Below are 26095 nucleotides of genomic sequence, written 5' to 3'. Positions count from 1 at the left end.
TGTTTTCTTAAATATTAAAAATAAAAGTTAAATTATGTGCAACTACTTGTTTTCCACGAAAAGATGTTTTCCATACTACTATTGGAATGCTGTTATACTATAAAGGAATAGTAAGAACAATACCAACATACGAGCGTGTAACAATTGTGATAAAATGTTAATATATGAGGCGAACTTCGAATTAAATTCGATAAATTGAATATTAGTATAGAATAGGTTTGACTCCTTGTATTTCATGTTATATAAATGAATTAAGAAAGAAAGGTCGAAACACAACAAATCACATGAGTTTGAATAATAGAAACACAAACTTAATAAAAATGAAATGGATTAAAGTTTCTTCTAGTAAAGAACATCTTACTGCATGGAATTCAAATCTAATTGTTCTGTATATAAACCCTATTTATTTCATTATATGTAGTTATCTATCAGTTCAGTAAATAGACACTCTTGTTTTCTTAAATATTAAAGATAAAACTTAAATTATGTGCAACTACTTGTTTCTCCACGAAAAGATGTTTTGCATACCACTATTGGAATGATGTTATACTACAAAGGAATAGTAAGAACCATATCAACATACGGGCTTGTAACAATTGTAGAGTAAATTGACATTATAGAGTTAAAAATCATTTATAGAGTATATTTTTCATACCACTATTGGAATGATGTTATACTATAAATGAATAGTAAAAACAATACTAATATACTATATATGAGTTTGGAGAACTATTCAATTCTAATAATCGAATGTTTGTATTTTCACGCTTACAAGAAACCATATTGGTTCCTCGTGTTAAATAATATGTAAATGCATAAATTCCACAAGAACGGATTAAACTTAACAAATCATATGATTTTGAATAATAGATACACAAGCTAAATAATAAATAGATTCAATTTTTTTCGTAAAAATAACTTACTGGAAACCACAAACACACTGTTGTAAATTATTTCATCCATATTTCTATTATTATATATAGTTAAATATATAATTTTGAATAATAGATATATACAAGCTAAATAATAATAGATTCAAATTTGTTTATTTCATGGAAAAAACAACTCATTAGAAAGCCCAAAAACCCGATAGTACAAGGTTTCAACCATATTCAAGTTGTTATTTAGAGTTAAATATTATTTATATAATAAATAGAAATTTCTATTTTCTGAAATAACAGAGATAAAATTTAAATCATGTGCAACTATTTGTTTCTCATCGAAAATATTATTTCAGAACTAATATTGTAATATGTTCCACTATAAAGGAATAGTAATAACAATACTAATATAATATGAGTTTGGAGAACCATTCAATTCTAATAATTGAATGTTTGTATTTTCTTCCTTACAAGAAACCATATTAATTGGTTTCTCGTGTTAAATAATATGTAAATTGATTTAGCTTAGGATTTTATGTTAGTTTTTATACTTTTTTATAGTTTTTGTAGCTTTTTGTGTGAATTTTATAAGTTTCGTTCCATCTTGTGCTTTATAGGTGATTATGATGAAAAGTGATGGAAAACAAGTAGAATCAAACCAAAACAGGGCTTGTGCGATCGAGTGATGGTTTGTGCGCCCGAACAGAGGAGTGCAAATGGGCACAAGGAATATCCAGTTCTGTGCGATCGAACGTGCTCTGTTGTTCGGTCGCACAGGATTGATTTTTGGAGTCAGAATGTCCCTAATTTGGGATGCGATCGCAGAGCGTACTATTCGACAGCACAGGTTTTGTGCGACCGAACGTGCAGAGCGTACTATTCGACAGCACAGGTTTTGTGCGACCGAACGTGCTCTGTTGTTCGGTCGCACAGGTTTGGTTTTTGGAGGCAGAATGTCCCTAATTTGGGATGCGACCGCACAAGGCTCTCTACTCGACCGCACAAGAGTTGTGCGCCCGCACAAAGCCTTTTGTTCGAGCGAATCATGCTGCAGATGAATTATGAGCCAAAGAAACCCCATTCGACCGAACATGGTTCTTCGTTCGGTCGCACATGACGAAGGAAGTGTTCTTCGCTGCCTTCCCTCGCACAGGACCCAGTATTTGCTCGAATGACTCTTCTACGTTCGGTCGCACAAAAGGTCTGTGCGACCGAATGGTTGCGCGGGCTGCTCTTATTCGAATTTTGGCTTCTATTTGGGGAAAAACACCCTATCATAAATGCATATATTCCACAAGAACGGTTTAAACTTAACAAATCATATGATTTTGAATAATAGATACACAAGCTAAATAATAAATAGATTCAATTTTTTTCATAAAAATTAACTTACTAGAAACCATAAAAACACTGTTGTAAATGATTTCATCCATATTTCTGTTATTATATATATAGTTAAATAATATGATTTTGAATAGTAGATATATACAAGCTAAATAATAATAGATTCAAATTTGTTTATTTCATGGAAAAAGCAACTCACTAGAAAGCCCAAAAACCCGATAGTACAAGCTAGGTTTCAACCATATATATTCAGGTTGTTATATAGAGTTAAATATCATTTATATAACAAATAGAAATTTCTATTTTCTGAAATAACAGAGATAAAGGAATAGTAATAACAATACTAATATACTATGAGTTTGGAGAACTATTCAATTCTAATAATTGAATGTTTGTATTTTCTTGCTTACAAGAAACCATATTAATTGGTTTCTCGTGTTAAATAATATGTAAATTGATTTAGCTTAGGATTTTATGTTAGTTTTTATACTTTTTTATAGTTTTTGTAGCTTTTTGTGTGAATTTTATAAGTTTCGTTCCATCTTGTGCTTTATAGGTGATTATGATGAAAAGTGATGGAAAACAAGTAAAATCAAGCCAAAACAGGGCTTGTGCGATCGAGTGATGGTTTGTGCGCCCGAACAGAGGAGTGCAAATGGGCACAAGGAATATCCAGTTTTGTACGATCGAACGTGCTCTGTTGTTCGGTCGCACATGATTGATTTTTGGAGTCAGAATGTCCCTAATTTGGGATGCGATCGCAGAGCGTACTATTCGACAGCACAGGTTTTGTGAGACCGAACGTGCTCTGTTGTTCGGTCGCACAGGTTTGGCTTTTGGAGGCAGAATGTCCCTAATTTGGGATGCGACCGCACAAGGCTCTCTACTCAACCGCACAAGAGTTTTGCGCCCGCACAAAGCCTTTCGTTCGAGCGAATCATGCTGCAGAGGAATTATGAGCCAAAGAAACCCCATTCGACCGAACATGGTTCTTCGTTCGGTAGCACATGACGAAGGAAGTGTTCTTCACTGCCTTCGCTCGCACAGGATCCAGTATTTGCTCGAATGACTCTTTTACGTTCGGTCGCACAAAAGGTCTGTGCGACCGAATGGTTGCGCGGGCTGCTTTTATTCGAATTTTGGCTTCTATTTGGGGAGCCCTATCATAAATGCATATATTACACAAGAACGGTTTAAACTTAACAAATCATATGATTTTGAATAATAGATACACAAGCTAAATAATAAATAGATTCAATTTTTTTCATAAAAATTAACTTACTAGAAACCATAAAAACACTGTTGTAAATGATTTCATCCATATTTCTGTTATTATATATATAGTTAAATAATATGATTTTGAATAGTAGATATATACAAGCTAAAGAATAATAGATTCAAATTTGTTTATTTCATGGAAAAAGCAACTCACTAGAAAGCCCAAAAACCCGATAGTACAAGCTAGGTTTCAACCATATATATTCAGGTTGTTATATAGAGTTAAATATCATTTATATAACAAATAGAAATTTCTATTTTCTGAACTATTTGTTTCTCATCGAAAATATTATTTCAGAACTAATATTGTAATATGTTCCACTATAAAGGAATAGTAATAACAATACTAATATACTATGAGTTTGGAGAACTATTCAATTCTAATAATTGAATGTTTGTATTTTCTTGCTTACAAGAAACCATATTATATTCAATTTTTTCAGTTAAAAATAATATTATATTCAATTTTTTCAGTTAAAAATAACTTACTGGAAAGCACAAAAACATTGTTGTAAAATATTTCATCCATATTCTTGTTATTATATACATATAATTTTGAATAATAGATATATTTAAGCTAAATAACTACTTGTTTCTCCACGAAAGGATTCTTTTCATACTAGTATTGGAATGATGTTATACTATAAAGGAATAGTAAGGAAAATACCAACATACGAGCTTGTAACAATTGTGATATAATACTAATATATGACGCGAACTTTCCATTTAATTCGATAAAGTGAATATTAGTATAGAATTGATTTGGCTCCTGTATTTCATGTTATATAAATGGATTAAGAAAAGAAAGGTCGAAACGCAACAAATCATGCGAGTTTGAATAAAAAAACACAAACTTAATAACAATGAAATAGATACAAGTTTCTTCTAGTAAAGAACATCTTACTAAATAGATTTGAAATCTGGTTGTTTTGTATTTAAACCCTATTTATTTCATTATACATAGATCACTATCATTTATAGTGTAAATAGACACTATTGTTTTCTTAAATATTAAAGATAAAACTTCAATTATGTGCAACTACTTGTTTCGCCACGAAAAGATGTTTGCCATGCCACATTTAGAATGATGTTGTACTATAAAGGAATAGTAAGAACAATACCAACCTACGAGCTTGTTACAAATGCTAATATATGAGGCGATTTTGCATTAAATTAGATAAAGTGAATATTAGTATAGAAAAGATTTGGCTCCTTGTATTTCATGTTATAAATGGATTTCAAAAGAAAGGTCGAAACACAACAAATCACATGAGTTTGAATAGTAGAAACACAAGCTAAATATTAAATAGATTCACTTTTTTTTTGTAAAAAATAACTTACCGGAAACCACAAAACACTGTTGTAAATGATTTCATCCATATTTCTGTTGTTATATATAGTTAAATAATATGGTTTTGAATAATATATATATATATATATATATATATATAAATTTCTATTTTCTTATAAAGAGATAAATTTTAAATCATGTGCAACTATTTGTTTCTCAACGAAAATATTATTTCAGAACTAATATTGTAATATGTTCCATTATAAAGGAATAGTAATAACAATACTAATATATGAGTTTGGAGAACTATTCAATTCGAATAATTGAAAGGTTGTATTTTCACACTTACAAGAAACCATATATAGAGTTAAATATCATTTATATAATAAATAGAAATTTCTATTTTCTGAAATAACAGAGATAAAGTTAATAAATACGGAGTAGATTCTCACTTTTTTTCATAAAAAATAACTTACTGGAAAGCACAAAAACATTGTTGTAAATGATTCCATCCATATTTATGTTATTATATATAGTTAAATAATATGATTTTGAATAATAGATATATACAAGATAAATGATAATAGATTCAAATTTGTTTATTTTATGAAAAAACAACTCACTAGAAAGCCCAAAAATCCGATAGTACAAGGTTTCAACCATATTCATGTTAATATATAGAGTTTGGAGAACTATTTAATTAAGAACTAATATTATAATATGTTCCACTATAAAGGAATAGTAATAACAATACTAATATATGAGTTTGGAAAACTATTTAATTCGAATAATTGAAAACTTGTATTTTCACTCTTACAAGAAACCATATTAATTGGTTCCTCGTGTTAAATAATATGTAAATGCATAGATTTCACAAGAACTATTTAAACTTAACAAATCATAAGATTTTGAATAATAGATACACAAGCTAAATATTAAATAGATTCAGTTTTTTTGCAAAAAATAACTTACTGGAAACCACAAAAACACTGCTGTAAATGATTTTATCCATATTTATGTTATTATCCATAAATTCAATCATAACGTCATAATGTCATAACCATATTTAGAAGGGGATTGCGGGTACTAGCAATAGTCGTTACCTCAATTCCGCGATTTGCTAAGGCTTTTCCTTGGTTCGTTCTTCCTGAGCTCCGAGTCTAATTTCTTTCAAAATATTAAATTATTTAAATTAGTATTAAAACGACAAAAATTATAAAACCAATATTTTAGAAATAATAAATTTATAAATAATGGAATTACAAATAATAAATTTTAATATTAATATAATTTCATAATTTAATGAAAATATTATTAAACAAAATTTCATTCAAAATATATTTATATTTCAAAAATCGGTTTACATGAAATATTATTTAAATTTTATTTTTATTAAGTCAAGCTAGTAACTTATTTTAGAAAAAATCAATAAGTAAATATATTGTCCTACGTGAAAATAATAAACAATTTATTAATAAATAATTAGATAATAGAACTTATTTATTAAAACATAAGTACCATAGAAATTCTAAAACTTTATATATGACTTACCCAAAGCCCAAGTAATTAGAGTTGGGCCAAATTAAATATGAATTTGAGGAAAACCAAAGTTTCAAAATTGAAACTTGGTTTTGGGTTTTCTGGGAAAGGGAAGCACGAACAGAGGAGGGGGCACAAAGAGGAACAGGGAAATACAGAGAGGGAGGAGAGGAGGAAGGTGGCGGCTGGGCTCGGGTCCTAGGCGGCCCAGCAGCGTTGCACCGGAGAGGCGATGGTGGTGGTGGTTGTGTGGTAGCGGAACAATGAGGGGAGGGGAAAGGGAGTGCGAACATGGGAAAACAGGGGAGTTTGGGAGTGGGTTGGGTGGTTCTGGGCGGAGGGAAGGGTTGTTCGAAGGCGAAGGTAGGTGAGGCTGAGTTAGGGGGACGACAAGGGGCTGGGGAGTGTTGGTGCGACACTGGGTGGTTGCGGTTTGTGCGGGGGTGAGGGCGAAAAGGCAGGGGAGTGCGAGGGAGGAGGAGGAGGGACGGGGGGGATACGCGGTGGTGTTGGGTGGTCGAGTGATGCTGGATGGTTGAGGTGGTGGTGGGTAGCGGCGGTGATCGCGGTGGTTGTCTCGGTGGGTAGCGGCGGTGGTCGCGGTGGTTGTCTCTTCAGACTCTTCAGTTGTTTTTGAAAGGGATACGTATTCAAAAGTGTATAATATACGTATACAATCATTCCTAGTCACCAAACACTGCCAATCATCCAGTCCCTGTCACCAAGAGTTTAGTGCATATCCCAGTCAGCAAATGTGAATTGTCTAAATTATCCTCTATATTGGGTACTGTAGCCCATATACTATATGGCTGTAGGCGCCCTCATTGTAGCAGGCTTCGGTGGTCGGGCTATCAAACACGGAGTCAAAATTGAACGACGAGGCACCTCAACAATAAGAGGTATTCCCTCCGTGTTTTAAAAAGAGATACACTTCCCTTAAACGACCGTATTTTGAACAGAGATACACTTTCCTTTTTGACATATTTTGGTCTCCATTTCCAATTATATTAATATTTTTCTCTTTTTGTGGTCCCTACACTTACTCACTTCATTTTGACGAAACGAAATATGGCTGTGCCTGAAGAAGGGCAGTCAGAAGAGAAGGATCGGTGGGATCCACCGCAAAACTCTTGCAGTTTCTTTATTTAGTTGCTGAAGGAACATAGAGTAAATCGAATGTTTTGTTCAAATTAGCATATAAAATATATAATACGTAGTAGGACGAAAATCACATACTCCGTATTATATGATTAAATGAGTATGCCCAAGATTTATTAATATGCAGTAACTTTAGGGCTAGAAATAATTTGGTCAAATATTTTCTAAAAAACATTTAAATAATTTTAAAATATTTGTGAATACATGGAACCTGCCCTAGTTTATTAAAGTGAACTATTGTTTCGTGTTTTACTAAGATTGTTTGTTCTATTTTTATGTTATTAGCAACACCACTTCAAAACACCCAATCCGTGGACTATGGACCATGGTGCACAGTGAGTATGGTGCACCATGTGCACCAAAAGAACACATGTGCATAAACAAAAGAACATGACACTACGATAAAAGAACATGCAATATAATGTTTTACTTTTTTGTTATAAAAAATAGCATATTATTTCACTATTTATTAAAAATATAAAAAATACATATCCATGTTCTTTTCAAGTAACCAGATGTTCTTTTAATTATATACTAGTGTTCTTAAGGTGCACCATGCTTTGTGTGCACCATGGTCCACCTTCTAAATTGCGCAAAACACCCCAAGCTCCCAAAATCCAGAAAAACGTATGAAACAAAGAAAAAGGAGAAGTTTGGGAAAGAAACAATTATTCCGTCGTATTTGCTTGGAGTCCAAGGAGTAAGAAAGTAGAAACTCCCATCCCAATAGACGAGTACAACTATTCTGGGTTATTTACATCCTTGAGTGGAGGCGACTCAAGCTTGCTTCAATTGATCCATGTGGTTCATCAGTAGGAAGATATACATCGTCTGCGAACTGCAAAATCAGGATATACATTTGTAACTTTCTAGCCTATTATGAAGAAATTTCTGCATCAACTTCAATATAGAGAGCTATACCTTGACAATATTTGGGTTCTGCGTGTTTGGCAGATTAACAGGAATGAAATGCAGATTTGGCATTTTTAGATCGATAGATGATATAACATGGAATCTGGAATTTCAAAAATTGTACGGATCAAACAGAGAAAAAAGAAGATTAAAGGAATGGGTAATATTAAAGGAATAGGTAATGATTCGCTACTAAACAATCTACCGGCAACTATAGTGACTAATGAGAGGTAGAGACTATAACCTGTTGAGAACAGCCTTTGCCATTTGATAAAGGGTGCTCTGCACTGATGGACTATAAAAACCTTCGTCGGGAGGACCAAAGAAAGTATCGACTAACAGTTTCCTCAAATCGGAGTATCTTTCAGCAAAGAACATTGGTGTTGATGGAATGTCATGAACATTTTGGAACAAATACCTGTATAAATTGTCAGTAATCATGAGTACTAACTTTTGCGAATTTCTTTGTTTTTTTTAGGTCAAAACATAAGCCAAGAATAATATTGCATACTTCGTATAAAGGTAAAAAGAACAATTCTGCAAAACATTAATCAGCAGCAAAACAAATTTAAGGAAAAGTAAACGAAGTCCAACTACGAACTCAAAAGAGCAGCATTCTATATCATATCCCTACCATGCTTCTAATTGAGGGTCCTACTCGGCACAGAGAAAGGGGGTCACACACATACGCTTTCCACACAACTGCAAAGAAATCCCTCTAAGCCTTACCTTTCGAATGCAAAGAGGTTCAATCTATAAGACCCTTGACCCAAAAGGCATCTATCCTAGGCTCCGGTCATTTCATACACAATAAGTACAGGGCACTTTTGTGAGACTTTGGAGCAAGTCTATTTAAGATCCATATTAAAATACCAACAATGCTTTGTTAAGAGATTGAAGCTCACAGTAGATGTTCCTTGTAAATTTGTTGAAAATGGTCTTAAAAAACAAAACAAAAAAAGTCCCACAGCTCATTTCACTGTAGGTTGGAACTGTCGTGAGACTCGTGACTAAATGATAATGTTAGTAACTTGCCAATTACTAGATTTAATAAGAATTTGAGGCTAGTAAAATATAGAATAATATTACGTAGCAAGGAAGACGTTGCAGGGAAGATACCTCCATGTAGCAGTGAGTTCTGTGGCTAACATCCTCTCTCGTGTTTCTGGCAATAGTGTGTACTTGTCCTTAACATATCCTTCGAAACCAGACTGCTCAATATAAAAAGATGAAAATTATTAGACAAATTTAAACCACTTGCAAGTTTGTGAATAGTGTCAAAAGTCAAAGTGTCCCTATTATTTCGAAACGGAGGTAGTATGTTACACCGGGCATAGTTTTTTTAATTTATAGGATAGTTTTAGTTTAGGTTGGGTTGGCTTGGCTTCGAGTTTGTTCTCAAAGAGAATTGAGGTTATCATATACCACTCGGTTAATCGTCTACCAATTTAGTCTATTCCCCAAGGATCTATGGAACTTTGGAACTGGGGCTGGGTAGTTGAGGCTAGGGTGTAATTTCATTGTACAACTAATTCCTCGTTCTTTATCTCGTAGTCGTTGTAATTCATCCGAAAGGATGATCAAGGGTTGTCCACCTTAGGTTTAAATACATACATATATATATGATAACAACATTCTATAACAAACTTATTTTCTATCCAATGGTCCAACCAAATGAAATTTTTGCTAAAGCAGCATATTACCTTTGTGGTCTTCAGGAGTGATAATCCTTCAATGCTTGAAGATAACTTTATGGCACCAGATTTACTTAAGGCAGCTTCTGCTACATGTTTTTCCGATCCAAGTTCAAAACCTTGAAGAAGAAAAGTAATGGAAAAGATTAATTTGTAAGAACCGCGTTTCACTGAACTAATAGTCCCTGCCTCCCTGGGTTTCTTATTGACACCTCCTAGTTGGAAACCGGGGAAAACCCAATGCAACACCCAAATCCTACTCTCTCTCCTTGAATCTTATACTCTCTCTTTCTCTTAGTTATTTAGAAAAAGTAACCCAATGTTTTACTCTTTCTCCTATAAAAGAATGGAAGTGATCCCATGCGTGAGTGTGGGACATATAGGGATACACTGGGGAACAATAATACTCTATGAGTAAATTGAGGAAATAAATTGGCAAAAGCAGCAATGATTTACAATCAGAACATCTTTTTGAAAACACTCCAATGAGGATCAGGAAGCGGAAAGAGCGACATATAAGAGGTAATATGAAGTCCACTTAGAGAAATTCAACAGAAAAGAAGGAAACCAAAATAAGTAACAAGTTAAATTCATTTTCAAAATAAGCTATCTAAGAAAATTGTTGATCACTTGAATGATATTTTGTCAATACCAAGTTCCCAACAAGTATATGATCTCGGTCTTTAGGGATTTTTTTCTATGAAGACCAGAATAAATCAAGAGATTGCCTTCATCAGGATAAGCATACTAAGAGATTACCATTAATTTCCGTAGAAGTTCCATTTAGTTGTGACATAATTAATTGAAGTGGATATTGTATCAAGTTGAACACAATCAACACAAACAAAAGTCAAGAGAACCGAATAAAGCAACCCGAACAAGCAGCCTATATTCCATGGAATGGACGGAACGAGCGACTACAGTATGTAAGTGCATAAGACCAAAAAATTTCAAGATTGTGGAAGCATCTGCTATATTGTCTTCAGTGGACAACAAGATCAAAATAATTCAGAAAATCAACAATGAATCTTTTGATACACATGACAAAAAATCATACAGGAATACCAATTTAGCAGACGGCCGGAATATAGTTTACATGACAGTAAGATAAGAAAATAATTAAGATACCAACCATGCTTATGCGGTTGACCATCTATGTACACACGCTTCCATGGCTTCTCTACTATCTTGACTATGGCGGTAGTAACCTGCAAAAAGGAGATAAAAGGGTGTTGCGATGGGAGAAGGAAATGGAAAACACTCTTAGACAATACATAATCATAATTAAACCAAGAATCCATGCCCTAAACTGAATGTTAAAAACTCAAAAATGAGCCATGAAAAATGCTCCTGAAAGAACTGAAACCCAAAAGTTGGCTGAATGACAAGGAAAACAGGTAAGTTACAGAAGCCAATTATTTGGTCAAGGACAAAGTCCATAAGAACTTTGAAAAGATTTCCAAAGAAATTGCTGAGCAAAAGGCAACAGCAGATGTACCTCAAGGTTCTTTGGAAAGGTACAGATTTAAAATAACATTGACATATACTCTTGTCGTCTCCAAATGATTCCTTAACAAAATTCCAAAGTATGCAGTTCCTTTACCAGCTTGCATCCACTTACAACTATGATCACGATAACCCCATGATAAACCAACTAACTTCTAATGTACTTGGTGATTGACTTTTGGTGAACAAACCAAGTAACTGACAACTACAGTCAAACCTCATTCTTGTTCGTGCTGAGCAGCACTTAGAAACTAATTCTTAATAAACCACCATCCAATATGTGGTTTATGCACCTGGGTGCAAAGTGCTCAGCGTACACCCTATTTTTAAATGAAAGAACATAAGGGATAATTACAAAGAACATAGATAATAGGAAGAACATAAAGGCAAAATACAAAGAACAATGATAAAATATACTCCCTCCGTCCCAGAATAGTTGTTACACTCTCATGGGCACACAGTTTAATGCGATAAGTAGTAGTGTGGTTATCAATTGTTATTTTATTGAAAAAGTAGATGTGATAGGAGTTAGTAGAGTATTTTTTTAATTGAATGAGGGAAGGTGTGGGGACAAAAAAAAGATTTAGTGGGAAGAGAGAGACAATATAATAATTGTGGGGTCATTCCTAATTTAGAAGTGTAACAACTAATGTGGGACAGACGAAAAAGGAAAGTGTAACAACTAATCTGGGACGGAGGGAGTAATAATTTATCCTATAAATTTAGCATATTTTTTGAAAAAAATCATCAACAAATCTTCAAACTTATCATCAACTTCATGAATAAAAACAAAGAATTCGTAAAACAAGTGGAAGAACATTCCAGATTAAAGTAGAAAAAGAACTTATAGTTCGAACTCAAAGAACAAATATACACCCATAGAACACATACACCCATAGAACATAAACACCCATAGAACATGTAGTTCAAACCCAAAGAACATATAATTCAATCCCCAAGAACTTATAACTCAAACTCAAAGGGCACATACTAACAAAATCTACCTTATAATTTAATGAACGTCATCTTCAAACTCATACAAAACACAAAATTAGAAAAGTAAATACCAAAACACATGAAAAAATTAAGAAATATATTTTCTTTAAACAACAAATTTGGAAGGATAAGACGTTAAAATGTATAGAAAATCAAATCCTCTAATTTAGGATAGATAATTTTATATAACCATATCTGCCTTTTACTTTTTAACTTCCCTGCTAAAATATTTTAAAAAGATTCTATTCAACTTCCCTGCTAAAAAAAACGCTATATCCAAAAATCTGATTTTTTTTTTTTAATTACTTGAAACGTAAATAATACTTAAAAACTACATCGTTTTGCACGGGGTGCACGGGTGTATAATCCAATTTGCGAACCACCATTACTTTCACTGGTGTTCTACCTTTTTCTTCTTAACTAGCAAAGAATATACAACCCGATTCCCCTTGATCATAGAGTGAATATGAAAAAAGTAGGTAAATGGCGGTTACCCGAGTTCATCAAAAGTAGCTATCAAATCTTTACAATGGTGTATTTATTTTTCCAAAAATGCAGCAGAAGTAACAACTCAATCACAAGAACTAATCCCTTGCCTTGAAGCAATATACAAGGTTCCGAACCCCTAAGTCTCTTCCTTGAACACCTATCAAATCTCACTGGTCCTTAAATCTCATCAGCCCTCCTCCTAATACTACCTTCCAATCCTACAATCACAAAATCATCAGTCTCCTTGCTTTTTACTCCAATTTTCTTAGAAACTAACTACAGACAATAGCTAGAAAATCTTCCTCCCTGATTTTCTATCAGGAAAACTCTTAACCTCTAAGGCTCTAAGACATCTAAGATTTAAAATAAGTGTAAGGATTAGGATCTTCAGTTGTCTGAAGTTGTGATTAACCACTTAATAACTATGCCTTCCTGTACCCAAGTCCTCTGAGAACCAAATATCAATCTGCATGCCTTGTAATTAGTGCATTGGAAAAGTTTGCAACTTCAGCTCCCAAACGAAGCGCAATTGATGTGAATGCAGTAAAATAAAATAAAATTGAGTAACAGGAAGCACATAAGAAGAAAAGTTATAAAAAATTTATACTGCGTGAATGGACTTTGTGACTAAGGCTTATACGATCTCCTACGACAATTCATGTTAGCCGACCCCAAAACATTTTGGGACTAAGGCTTTGTTGTTGTTGTACTGCGTGAATGGACTTTCACCACGTCATGAACATCAATTTTCACAAGGATATCAAGACACTCAGCTGTGTGAGAGAAGGATAAAAATCTACCTGCTTATAATACGCTGTGAAGTGTTTAGCAAGAAGTACAGCGAAATCTTCCGCAGTAATTTGCTTTTTGCATTCCTTTGCTTTTGCATAAACCTGTTTTGCAACCCCGCCATTAATGTAGGTTTCATCAAACATAGTGCAAGAAGTAAGCCTGTTATACTACCCAGGAAGGAAACTAAAACAAACACTCCACAATCACAGGCATAACCGCACACGTGCCCACATCTAATTAAGCTCCCTCCACCTCACCCCACCCCATCCCACCCGCAACCACCAAAGTTCATAAAATGAACTTGGACGGGCTTCATAAATATCAACTGAAGCCACGTTCTTCTCACTTAAAAAACATAAGTTACTGGTAATATAAGTTCATAAGCCTAGATTAGTTCTGAATTTCTGATAAGGGCTACAACCTAAAAGCTCATCACACAACTAAAAGATATCAGATAAGGGATTTTCAGGTGTAAATAAGGAAGCCGGCAGTGAACTGTGTACAGGAAAGAAATTCAAGTGACTCATTATTCCATACAACCCAGTTCAACACTCATTAAATTCAATCCCCACTTTCACCCCCTCCAACCATTATGTTTCCCAATAATTCTAATTCAGCAATTTAAGAAATTATTTGATCCCAAAACCAACCCAACTCAGAAAATCCCAGTCATCAAAGTCACCCTTAATTGATTATAACTAAGATAGAAATATTCATCAAGAAAACAACCAGTAACATTCGCATCTAAATCAATGCACATCGAAGTAGACATTGAAAAAGACACTGAGCACATGACAAGCAACAACGAGCCAAATGATGAAGCAAAATCATACATTAAAATCCAGATTATAAATTACTGAGTAGCCTGCTTGGAAACTATCATTTCTTTTATTTGAAATGATTGAATTGGCCCAAATTCCTTGTTTGAGGATGAAAAGAATTTGCATTTGGATTTGGCCAAAATCCAAGCTTTGAAGAAATAGGTCCACGTTTTGAAATTTGAAATTCAATTTTAAATATGTGACATTTTAAGTCCTCCAAAGCTTGTGTTGTCCACAACAACCAAGCCCATATATTCCAGCATTCCACCGTCGCCACCCAAGTACGACTCTATAACCACCTTCGCTACCGTCTTCACGATGACCACCTCCATAACCACCACAGCTCAACTCTGTAACTGCTGCTCCAATGTCCCCTCCACGGCACCACTATAAACAAGAGCTCTGCCACTTGTTGACAATGGAACCAAACTCTGATCTTCACCATAAACAGCTCACCTCTTACCTCTATCCTTAAACTTTTCTGATTCAGTCTCCGGTCTGGGATAGATGGTCCCCAAGCCTTGGGATTCTTTCTGTGATCTTGGAGAGGAGAGGATCAGAATCAGAACTTTACCCAAATGTTTTGAATTGAATTTTATTTTTTTCCCCGAACACTAAATTTCAATTTGAAATTCAATTTTAAATATGTGACATTTTAAGTCCTCCAAAGCTTGTGTTGTCCAAAACAACCAAGCCCATATATTCCAGCATTCCACCGTCGCCACCCAAGTACGACTCTATAACCACCTTCACCACCGTCGCCACCCAAGAACGACTCTATAACACCTTCACCACCGTCTTCACGATGACCACCTCCATAACCACCACATCTCGACTCTGTAACTGCTGCTCCACTGTCCCCTCCAGGGCACCACCATAAACAACAAGAGCTCTGCCACTTGTTGACGATGGAACCAAACTCTGATCTTCACCATAAACAGCCCACCTCTTACCTCTATCCTTAAACTTTTCTGATTCAGTCTCCAGTCGGGGATCAATGGTCCCCAAGCCTCGGGATTCTGTCTGTGATTGGACTTGGAGAGGAGAGGATCAGAATCAGAGCTTTACCCAAATGTTTTGAATTGAAAATCTTTTTTTTTCCCCGAACACTAAATTTCAATTGAATTCCAAGCTTTCAGATTCCAGATTTGAAATACACAATTTCAAATGAATTCATGATTTCCAAACATAGCCTTAAATATTTCTTTCCTGAAGTATTCATCAAATATACAACCTGGCGGAGCACGAACCAGTACCAGAAACAGACCCAATTTCATTACAAATCGAACAAGCCATCAAAGTAGTCAGCACATGACATCCATCAACAATGATCAACACAATCCGATGCCAGGAAAATACCTAATTTCATTACAAATCGAACTAGGAGCATCAAAATAGTATAAGCAGCAACAATGATAAATAATACAATACTAGACAAATAACCGATTTCACTACAAATCGACCGAGCCACGAAAATAGAGTCAAGCATGACATGCAACAACAATGATGAAGACAATATAAAAACAGATAAAAGAAAGAAATGGGTATTAAAAAAGTTACGGTGTTCTTCATGGTATCAGTGGCAACAATATCGGAATTGTCATCATGGGTATAAGAGCGGATACAATCGGAAAAAAGGTTGACACCAACGTTCCACTCAACGAAATGATGAACCCCATTCGAATCCTTCCAAACCCTTCCAACTCTCACTCTTTGTTTTCCGTGATTTTGCTTGAATTTGAACCCATTTATAACTTCCTCTTTCTCCGCCATTGATGATGATTTTCTCTATTTAATCTCTTTGTTAATCAGTTCTAAGCTGAGAGTCGAAGGGAGGAGAGGGGAGGGGAGAGAGAGAGAGTATGCAATTTAGATGCGGAGTACTACGTACGACAAGTTCACATCAAGCCGATGTTGGTTGTTGTCGTAATATTGGAACTCGGTGTGCCGTGTGGGATATTCTTTACATTATTGATTGAAGTGAAGATATTTGGTGAGTCATGCATGTCTCACCAAAGAAACTACAAAAGGTCTTGTGTGCAACAGGTGCACATTAATATTAATGTGCACCAAGTTGTCACACGTGTGAATTAAATGAACATACACATAACGCGCGCACAAAATCACGGAAAGAAAGAAAGAAAAATCACGCAAAGAAAGAAAGAAAGAGGAGAGAGAAAACGCAGCCAGCAAAATCGCAGAAAAGGAGAGAGAAACGCCCCGTAAAATCGCAAAAAGAGAAGGAAGGAAGAAGGAAGAAGGACGCAGAAATTGAAATCGAAATTGAAGAAGAGGAACGCAATCGAAATCGAGATAAAAAACGATCGACATTGAAATCCAAACTGAAAAGAAGGAAGAAGAACGCAATCGAAATCGAGATCGAAATTGTGAAATCAATCTCTAATGGAAAACCTAATTAGGAGTGTGATTCAATCCACTCAAAGAATTCAAGTTCCTGTTGAACCTGATATTCAAGATGCAACAATGGAGGACGTTCTCAACAATTGCATCGAAAATAATGCTTTGGCACAGGAACGTGAAGAAGAGGAGGCAATGGAAGCTGAAGAACAACATATTATTTCTGATTCTGAAGGTATGAATAATTAATTATATGTTTGAAGTTAAAGTTATGGTTATAAATGTAAAAGTTAGGGATATTCCTGTTAAAGTTAGGTAAATATGTTGGTTTGGCTGAAGTATTGGTGTTTGAAAAAGTTACAGATATCAAAGTTAAAGTTTAGGTATTCAGAGTAAAAGTTAAGTAAGTAAAATTTAAAGTTATAGTTATGCATAGAAGTTATAGTTTATACGTTCAAAGTTAAAGTTATAGTTATGAATGAAAAAGTTAGAGATATTCCTGTAAAAGTTATGTAAATGTGTTGGTTTGGCTGAAAAATAGGTGTTTGAAAAAGTTACAGATATCAAAGTTAAAGTTGAGGTTTTCAGAGTAAAAGTTAAGTATTGAAATGTAAAGTTTAGAATATTTGCTTAGATTTTAAACATGATTTTAATAAAGAATTTACATGGTTTTATGCATAAAAGTTATAGTTTGATGCATAAAAGTTAGCCTTGTTTAAATAGATATAAGGCTTGTTTTAGTAAAAGTTATAGTGTTATCCATAAAAGTTAGACTTATTGTTGTAAAAGTTACAGTTTTATGCGTAAAAATTAGGCTTGTTTTAGTAAAAGTTAGCCTTGTTTTAGTAAAAGTTAAAGTTCTATGCATAGAAGTAAAACTTGTTTTAGTAAATGTTGGCCTTGTTTTAATAAAAGTTATAGTATTATGCGTAAAAGTTAGGGTTTAATAATAAAAAAATTTGCTGATTTTTGGTAATTGCAATAACAGAACCGGATCAAGATATTGTTGGAACACTGATGGGATACACTGCTGAAACAGTGGAGGAACTTCTAGGTTTCTACGAAAAACATGCTAGTGAGGTTGGGTTTTCCATAAGGAAAGGAAACACGAGATTCAAAGTTGGGACAAGAATCGTGCTTGAAAAGACATATGTTTGTTCAGCAGCAGGAGTAACAAACAATGGAAAGAACAAAAAGAAAAAAGTGCAAACAGTTGTTCCTGTGGTGCCCAAAAAAGAGAGAAAACCAAGGCAAGTTTCGATCACGAGAACTCAGTGTAGGGCTTGCTTGAGAGTGAAAATGAATTCTGAAGGCAGATATGAGGTTGTTAATCATGTGATAATGCACAACCATGATTTAACTAGAAGTCAATGGCACTACTTGCATAGATCTGAAAGGCAAATAACGGAAGAGAAGAGGGAGGCAATTGAAACTATGCAAAAATCTGGTAATAGTTACATTTTGATAGTTAAACTTTTATGTTCTGTGTAAAAGTTATTGTTTTGATACTCATCCTTTTGTTACTGCAATCACCTTCTAAGATGAAAAAAGTTGGAAATATAAAAGTCACACTCATCTCAGTTAAAGTTAAGCTTTTTAAAGTAAAAGTTAGGTTAGAGTAGAATGAGAACTGTCTTTAACTTTGACAACAATTTCCTTAACTTTAACCTACATAACCACAACTTTAACACAAAAATTAACTATAAGGTGTTAAAGTTAAGTTAATGAAAATTAAAGTTTTAGAAGTTAAAGTTAAGCTTTTTAAAGTAAAAGTTAGGTTAGAGTAGAATGAAGACTGTTTTTGACTTTGACAACGATTTCCTTAACTTTAACCTAAATAACAACAACTTTAACACAAAAAATTAACTATAAGGTGTTAAACTTAAGTTATTGACAATTAAAGTTTTAAAAGTTAAAGTTAGCCTTTTTGTACTAAAAGTCAGGTCTGAAGAAGTAAAAGTTGAGTAAAGTTAAACATTTTGCCGAAACTATTATTTTATTTACATTCTTTTATGCTCAACTGACAGGTCTGTCATCCACGGCTTCCTTTAACTACATGGCAATTGAAGCTGGAGGTGAAGAAAATTTGGGACACTCGAAGAAAGACCATCTAAATTACTGCACGAGGTTAAAAATGAAGCAAATAGAAGGTGGTGATGCACAAGCAGTAACTGACATAATGTATTTAGAGCTTGAAGGTGACCCAAACTTCTTTTTTAGATTTAGATTGGATGAAAAAGGTAAATTGAGGAGTTTGTTTTGGAAGGACTCTATGATGATGGAAGACTATGGAATTTTTGGAGATATAGTGGTTTTATCACAACGTATAGAACAAACAGGTATAACCTAATTTGTGCTCCAATAGTTGGAATAAACAACCACTGGAATAATTGCATGTTTGGTTGTGCATTCATAGGAGATGAAAAGATTGAGTCGTTTGTGTGGCTTCTACAAACTTTCAAAAAGTCAATTGGGGGAAAAAGTCCAATATCAATCTTTACAGATCAAGATGCAGCAATGAACAATGCCATCAATCAGGTAAAAATCCAAGATTTATCCTTTTCAGAGTCCTTAACTTTAACTTCATATTCCTCAACTTTAAGTTCATAGTGCTTAACTTTAACTTCCAAATCTTTAACTTTAAGTTCAGAATCCTTAACCTTAAATTTAGAAATCTTAACTTTAATTTTAGAATCCTAAAGTTTAAATTTAGAATACTTAACCTTAACTTTAGGATCCTTAACTTTAACTTTAACTTTAAAATTCTTAACTTTAATTTCAATATTCTTAACTTTAACTTCAAAAATCTCAACTTTTAACATTGAGTTGTATATGCAGGTCTTTCCAGATTCAAGACACAGATTATGTGTATGGCATTTGCATCAGAATGCTATTACCAGATTTGGGGCATTGAAACGAGATCCAACTTTTAAGAAGACATTCAACTATTGCTTGTATAAGTGTGTCACAGTAGTTGAATTTGAAACCAATTGGAGATCAATGCTGCAACAATATGAGCTGATAGGGGAAGAGTGGTTTACAAATGTATACGATTTGAGAGAAAAATGGTGCCCTGCGCTAAGCAAAGACTTCTTTTCAGCTGGGATTTTGTCTTCACAACGAAGTGAAAGCACTAATCACGCCATCGGATTTAGAGCAAACAGAACAACCAGTTTAACTGATTTCTATAGATTGTTCAAAGGTACAATACAACGTTGGAGAAGTACAGAAAAGCAAGCTGAATTCTCTTGTAGTAAATCGGTTCCATCCTCGGCTTTACCACTATCTGGATTGCTGAAACATGCATCAGAAGTTTACACGTTGTCACTATTCAGAGACTTTGAGCAGGAATTTGGATACTCAATTGCAACAACAGCAAAATTAATTTGGAAACAAGGTAAATATCAGAATTTAAAGTTAGTCCTTTTACTGTAAAAGTTATGCCTTTTTTTAATAAAAGTTGATAAACTGAAATATAAAGTTTATTAACTTTTAATTCACCAGGGCTAACTTTTATACATATTTTCATAACTTTAAGTAAAAAGTTTAGGTTTTTTGTTTTAAAAGTTAAGATTTTGAAAAAGTTTAGGCATCTGAAGTTAAAGTTTAGAATTCTGAAGTTAAAGTTAGGTTTTTTGTTTTTAAAGTTATGTAACCTGAAAAATTAAGTTTCATAACTTTAAGTACACCAGGGCTAACTTTTATATTGATTTTCCTAACTTTAAAACATGGTATTACTAATGCAGAAAATACTGAGTTCTATGCTGTGTCCATTGATGAAGAACCTTGGTCTGCACAGAGAGTAACATACATCCACGAGAGCCAAACAGTATCATGTACGTGTAAAAACTTTGAAGCTTCAGGATGGTTGTGCTACCACTGCATTAGGATATTGCGCCTTCATTCGGTTAACCGGATTCCAGAATAGTACATCAAAAAGAGGTGGACAAAATCTGCCAAGTCATCAGTTTGGAACAAATTAGAAAATGAAAAACCAGAAGAGGTGCAGTACACACCTTGGCGCCAAACCATGGCTAGGAAATACTACAACCTTATCTTGAAAAGCCAATCAAATGAGGAGACAAGAACCCTTATGGAGGATGGTTATGCCGCTAGTGTGTCTCTGGTTGATGAACTTCTAGCGTCATTAAATGTTTCAAACACTGACGACGCTTCAACCACAGAAACAAGTGCAACAGCAGCACCTGAAACAAGTGCAACAGCAGCACCTGAAACAAATGCAACAGCAGCATATGAAACAAACTCAGCACCAGCAGGTAAAAGTTAATTGGTTTTTGGTTAAAGTTAAGATATTCCCTGTTAAAGTTAAGTTAGAGATGATGAAAGTCTGTCTTAACTTTAGAATAAATTTCATAACTTTAACCTACAGAACTACAACTTTAAACCAAAAAAACTATAATGTGTGAAATAAAAACAGATTGGAACTCACATTTTCTTAAAAAGGAAAATATGTAAAAGTTACAATTTTATAAGTAAAAGTTAGGGTTTTATATGTTAAAGTTTGGGTTTTATAAGTAAAAGTTATGATACAGTATGTTAAATGTTTGTAGGTACTCATGCAACAACAACAAGTGATACAAGTGTACAACAAGCAACAAGTTCTGAACCTGCAACAAACACAGCAACTGAACCTCCTATGGTGTTGGATCCTGAACGTTGCACAACAAAAGGAAGGAACAAAAGACCACGAGGACCATTTGTCAAAAATAAGAAGGGAAAAACTGCAGCGCCTCCAACAGCAGACTTTGGAACAATAACTCCAAATTTGAGATTATTTTGATTCTTTTAATGTTTTATATCAAAAATAGAATATAATTTTTTATTAAAGTTAAAGTTAAGGTTTATGAAGTTAAAGTTTAACATTCTGAAGTTAAAGTTTACTAGACTTGAGAACTTAGTAAAAGTTTCTTTACATTGAAAGTTTGAATATATACATTAAAATTTAGTGAAGTATAATATTTCTCTGAAGTGTATATATCTTTTAATCTGTCTTATGTTCAAAAATGTAAAAGTTGGATTTATATATTAAAAGTCAGGCTAGATATAGTAAAAGTTGAGGTATATTTGCTTAACTTTTAGCATTAAATTAACAACTTCTAATATGTTACGTAACTTTTTCTAAACATCGCCAAAACCCATGTTACTTGGACTGACTTGGATACGTGTCCAAGTGTCTAAGATAAACTTTAACTTTAGAACCCTCAACTTTAACTCAATTATCCTAAACTTTAACTTTAGAACCCTCAACTTTAACTCAATTATCCAAAACTTTAACTATAGAATCCTAAACTTTAACTTTAGAACCCTCAACTTTAACTCAATTATCCTAAACTTTAAGCCTAAACTTATAACTTTAGATCCCTCTACTTTAACTCTAAAACCCTAACTTTAACTCTATAATCCTCAACTTTAACTTAATTATCCTAAACTTTAACAGCAGAATCCTAAACTTTAATTTTAGAACCTTCAACTTTAACTCTAAAACCCTAACTTTAACTCTATAATCCTCAACTTTAACTCAATTATCCTCAACTTTAACTCAGAATCCTAAATTTAACTTTGGATTCCTTAACTTTAACTTCAAATGCCTAAACTTTAACTTTAAAATCTTAAACTTTAAGTTCAGAAACCTTAATTATAACTTCAGACTCCAAAACTTCAACTTCAGATGCTTAAACTTTAACAACAGAATCCTAAACTTTAACTTAAGAACCCTCAACTTTAACTAAATTATCCTAAACTTTTACAGAAACTGAACATTACCAAAAACCAATATTATTCTTAAAGTTGATCTTAACTATAACAATAACAGGGCTAACTTTAATTATAATATTCTTAACTTTAACCATAGAATCAACAACTTTAAAAATACATGTTTCTATGTTCTACTGAACATCACCAAAAACCAAAATTATATGCCATATATACACAAAAATGGCATTATACTCTAGAGAAATATTTTTGTGAAAACTAATATTAAAATTTCATGCTGCAAGTTTCTTTGCCGTCCGTTTGGTAGGAGCTTGCTTCTTCTCTGGTGGTCCTACATTTTCGGGGGCAGATGCATCTGCTACATTCCTTTTAAGACGTTTTCTTGAAGTAAAAGTCTTCAACGGTTGTTTGTTGCCCTCTGCCGCATTATCATTCACATCTGCCACATTGTTATTCATCTCTGCCATATTACCCTCTGGTTTCTCGTTCTCATTGGCATTCTCCTGTGCAATTTTACCCTCTGGTTTCTTGTTCTCATTGGCATTCTCCTCTGCTTTCTTTTCAACTTCCTTCTCCTTTTTGGCAGCTTCTTTCTTCAACTTCCTATCGTCTGCCAATTTTTGCTTCCTCCTGGTTACCACATGTGGATAGACATCTACTCGTTTGGAATTGAAATCAGCAAGTTTATTGAGAACTTCTGCCCGTTTGTCATTCATGTCAGATAACACAAGTGTGGCACATATTTCGGCACGCAGAACAATCCTTTTACGGGGCTGTATTGTTTGAAAAAAAAGAATAACATTATCAACATCATTTTAAATTCCAAAATAAATAAGGCTAATAAAAGTTAGGAATTTTGACTTAAAAGTTATGATTCGAAAAAATTCTAACCTCTTTCAAATCAGGACAGCTACATTTGATTCCTTCAAATGTCAACATACTAATCATTGTATAAATTCCACAGTCAAGGTCAGAACCTTTTGCAGTCTTCCAATCAAACTCAACCTCCTCCATTGGGTACGTTCCAATATCACCTTCATGATTATTGCCTCTATCATCAAGGAAAGTACCCAGGAGATCACACTGAAAACAATATTAAACACATTTAATGGTTTGTAATAGAAAAAAGAAAGTTGAACCGGTAATTCAACATTCTTAAATTGACTAGAGGTAATTAACTAATTACCAGAACTGTTGAAAAATTTTCCAACTCAATGATTTGAGCTTCATCATACACAAGATTGTCCACGTGTTGCATCGTTTTGGTTTTCAAATTCAACACAAATAGGAAAAAGTGGTGTTCTCGAAAAAAAGGAACAAAAACCTGCAAAAAAAAAACATATTGTGATGTTAATAGATACACAAAAACTTAAACTAGTGAAAGTAAACTTTAACTTCAGAATCCTAAACTTTAACTTTGGATACCTTAACTTTAACTTCAAATGCCTAAACTTTAACTTTAAAATCTTAAACTTTAAGTTCAGATACCTTAATTATACCTTCAGACTCCAAAACTTTAATTTCAGGTCTAAACTTTAACAACAGAATGCTAAACTTTAACTTTAGAACCCTCAACTTTAACTCTAAAATCCTCAACTTTAACTCAATTATCATAAACTTTAACTTCAGACACCTTAACTTTAAATTTAGAATCCTTAACTTTAACTTCAGAAAAATTTAATGTTAGAAGTTGAATTTTAGGATTCTAAACTTAAAGTTAAGGTTTCTGAAGTTAAAGTTAAGGATAATTCAGTTAAAGTTGAGAATTTTAGAACCCTCAACTTTAACTCTAAAATTCTCAACTTTAACTCAATTACGGTAAAATCTAACTTCAGAAACCTTAACTTTAACTTTAGATCCTAAACTTTAACTTCATAAAACTTGACTTTAAATTTAGAATCCTTAATTTAATTTTGAGGTGATGCCAAGTAATAACTGACCAGATCAACACAAGTGATGTCAAAGCCATTGTTGTGAATATCAATCCACTCTTTCCAACAAATTAGAAGCTGATCCATAGCAGCCTCGTTAGTTGAATCTTGCCAAAGAAGTTCCAAAATTTCCTACAAGGGAAAACAAACAAATTAGTACAACACAAACATTTCCTAAAAATACGTTAACTTTTACTAAACTACTACACAATTTAAGAAACTCACACTTTGGCGGACACCAAAACAGAATTTTGAAGGCGGTGAGGCATGCTGCATTTCATTTGCATTTATCATTAATGCCCAACACTCAATAATAGACAAATAGATCTCTTGATCTTCAGCAAGTGACAACATATCCTCTCTTTCAATCATATGTACGGTATCAAACCAGACCAAAGTTTCCCTAAAAAAAAAAAAAGTTAAGATTTATTAAGTTAAAGTTAAACCTTTTGTACTTAAAGTTAGGACAATTAAAAGACTTACTCTGCCTTCACTACGACAGGATCATCCAGAAGGCAATAATCAGCAACTTCTTGATACAACTCGGGCAAACGTTTCATGTTCCTCTTGTAGAAACGCATGAAATGTCCGACAAGGAATGGTTCAGTGTTAACCTTTCCACATGGAATTCCAATTTTAGCCTTGCCATCAGTGAAAGAAGAGTGTATAATGGAATGATAACCGACAGTAGGCTCGTAAACTTTTAATTCTTTTGGAGCAGTTTCAGCACTTCTAAGAGGTTAAACACTTGGAAGAGGTTCAACAATTGGAAGAGGTACAACCAGCTGCTCAGATAAGCTTGGCTGTACATCAACCTCCAAAGTTGCGCCTGTAGTAGAATAAATGATTCCTTATCATTTAATGTGAAAAGGTTAAAGTTTTTTTAGATATTTCTAAGTTTTGAACATATAGTAAACTGAAATAGAGTAAAGTTGCACCTTGATTGGTCTGCTGAGCTGGATCAGTGGTAGCATCAACAATACGAGGTTCTTCACACTGTACATCAGTCTTGTTAGCAGTTTCATTGACATTAATTTCATCAAGAACTCCTTGGATCTTTTTATTTGGACTATCATCTTGAGGTATAGCATTAGGTTTTCCATCACAATATATGTTCTCCAAACCTCCTGGCATAGACTGAACTGAAACTACCATCTCAGCCAATTCTTGCATCATGGCATAATACCTTGGATCCAAATCATCATCCGGCAGCGATGGAGATGAACGTCGCCTCAGTGCTGGTACAGCTTCAAGTTGTTTCAAATGAAAATTTGAAACAATTTCCAAGTTCCTCTTCATTCTTAAAAACTCCGCATGCATTTCCTTCAAGATTCGGGAAAAGTTAGACTTTTTGAATTAAAAGTTAGACTTT

General features: G+C 33.7%; 3 protein-coding genes across 3 annotated transcripts; 2 read left to right on the top strand and 1 right to left on the bottom strand.

Annotated features, from left to right (window-relative positions):
* Positions 1 to 7899: 7899 nt before the first annotated feature.
* LOC110804304 (uricase-2 isozyme 2) lies at positions 7900 to 16631 on the bottom strand. The gene is made up of 8 exons (XM_022009877.2): positions 16262 to 16631; positions 13889 to 13981; positions 11230 to 11305; positions 10107 to 10216; positions 9523 to 9614; positions 8648 to 8821; positions 8413 to 8506; positions 7900 to 8329 (listed from the first exon to the last, which is right to left on the bottom strand). Exons 1-8 carry the CDS (start codon positions 16472 to 16474, stop codon positions 8246 to 8248), a joined length of 936 nt encoding a protein of 311 aa, XP_021865569.1. The 5' UTR covers positions 16475 to 16631; the 3' UTR covers positions 7900 to 8245.
* Positions 16632 to 18013: 1382 nt separating this feature from the next.
* On the top strand, positions 18014 to 20987 carry LOC130471673 (protein FAR1-RELATED SEQUENCE 5-like). The gene is made up of 5 exons (XM_056841926.1): positions 18014 to 18506; positions 19087 to 19383; positions 19425 to 19597; positions 19898 to 20456; positions 20806 to 20987. Exons 1-5 carry the CDS (start codon positions 18077 to 18079, stop codon positions 20985 to 20987), a joined length of 1641 nt encoding a protein of 546 aa, XP_056697904.1. The 5' UTR covers positions 18014 to 18076.
* Positions 20972 to 21860, top strand: LOC110804298 (uncharacterized). The gene is made up of 2 exons (XM_022009874.2): positions 20972 to 21336; positions 21631 to 21860. The coding sequence occupies exons 1-2, from the start codon at positions 21090 to 21092 to the stop codon at positions 21858 to 21860; spliced, it is 477 nt and encodes a 158-aa protein (XP_021865566.1). The 5' UTR covers positions 20972 to 21089.
* Positions 21861 to 26095: the final 4235 nt, after the last annotated feature.

Source organism: Spinacia oleracea, chromosome 4 (assembly GCF_020520425.1).
Source record: "Spinacia oleracea cultivar Varoflay chromosome 4, BTI_SOV_V1, whole genome shotgun sequence".
In the NCBI taxonomy this organism is placed as follows: Eukaryota; Viridiplantae; Streptophyta; class Magnoliopsida; order Caryophyllales; family Amaranthaceae; genus Spinacia; species Spinacia oleracea.
Note: the sequence above shows the minus strand (reverse complement) of the source record. Positions and strands in the feature narration are given on the sequence as shown.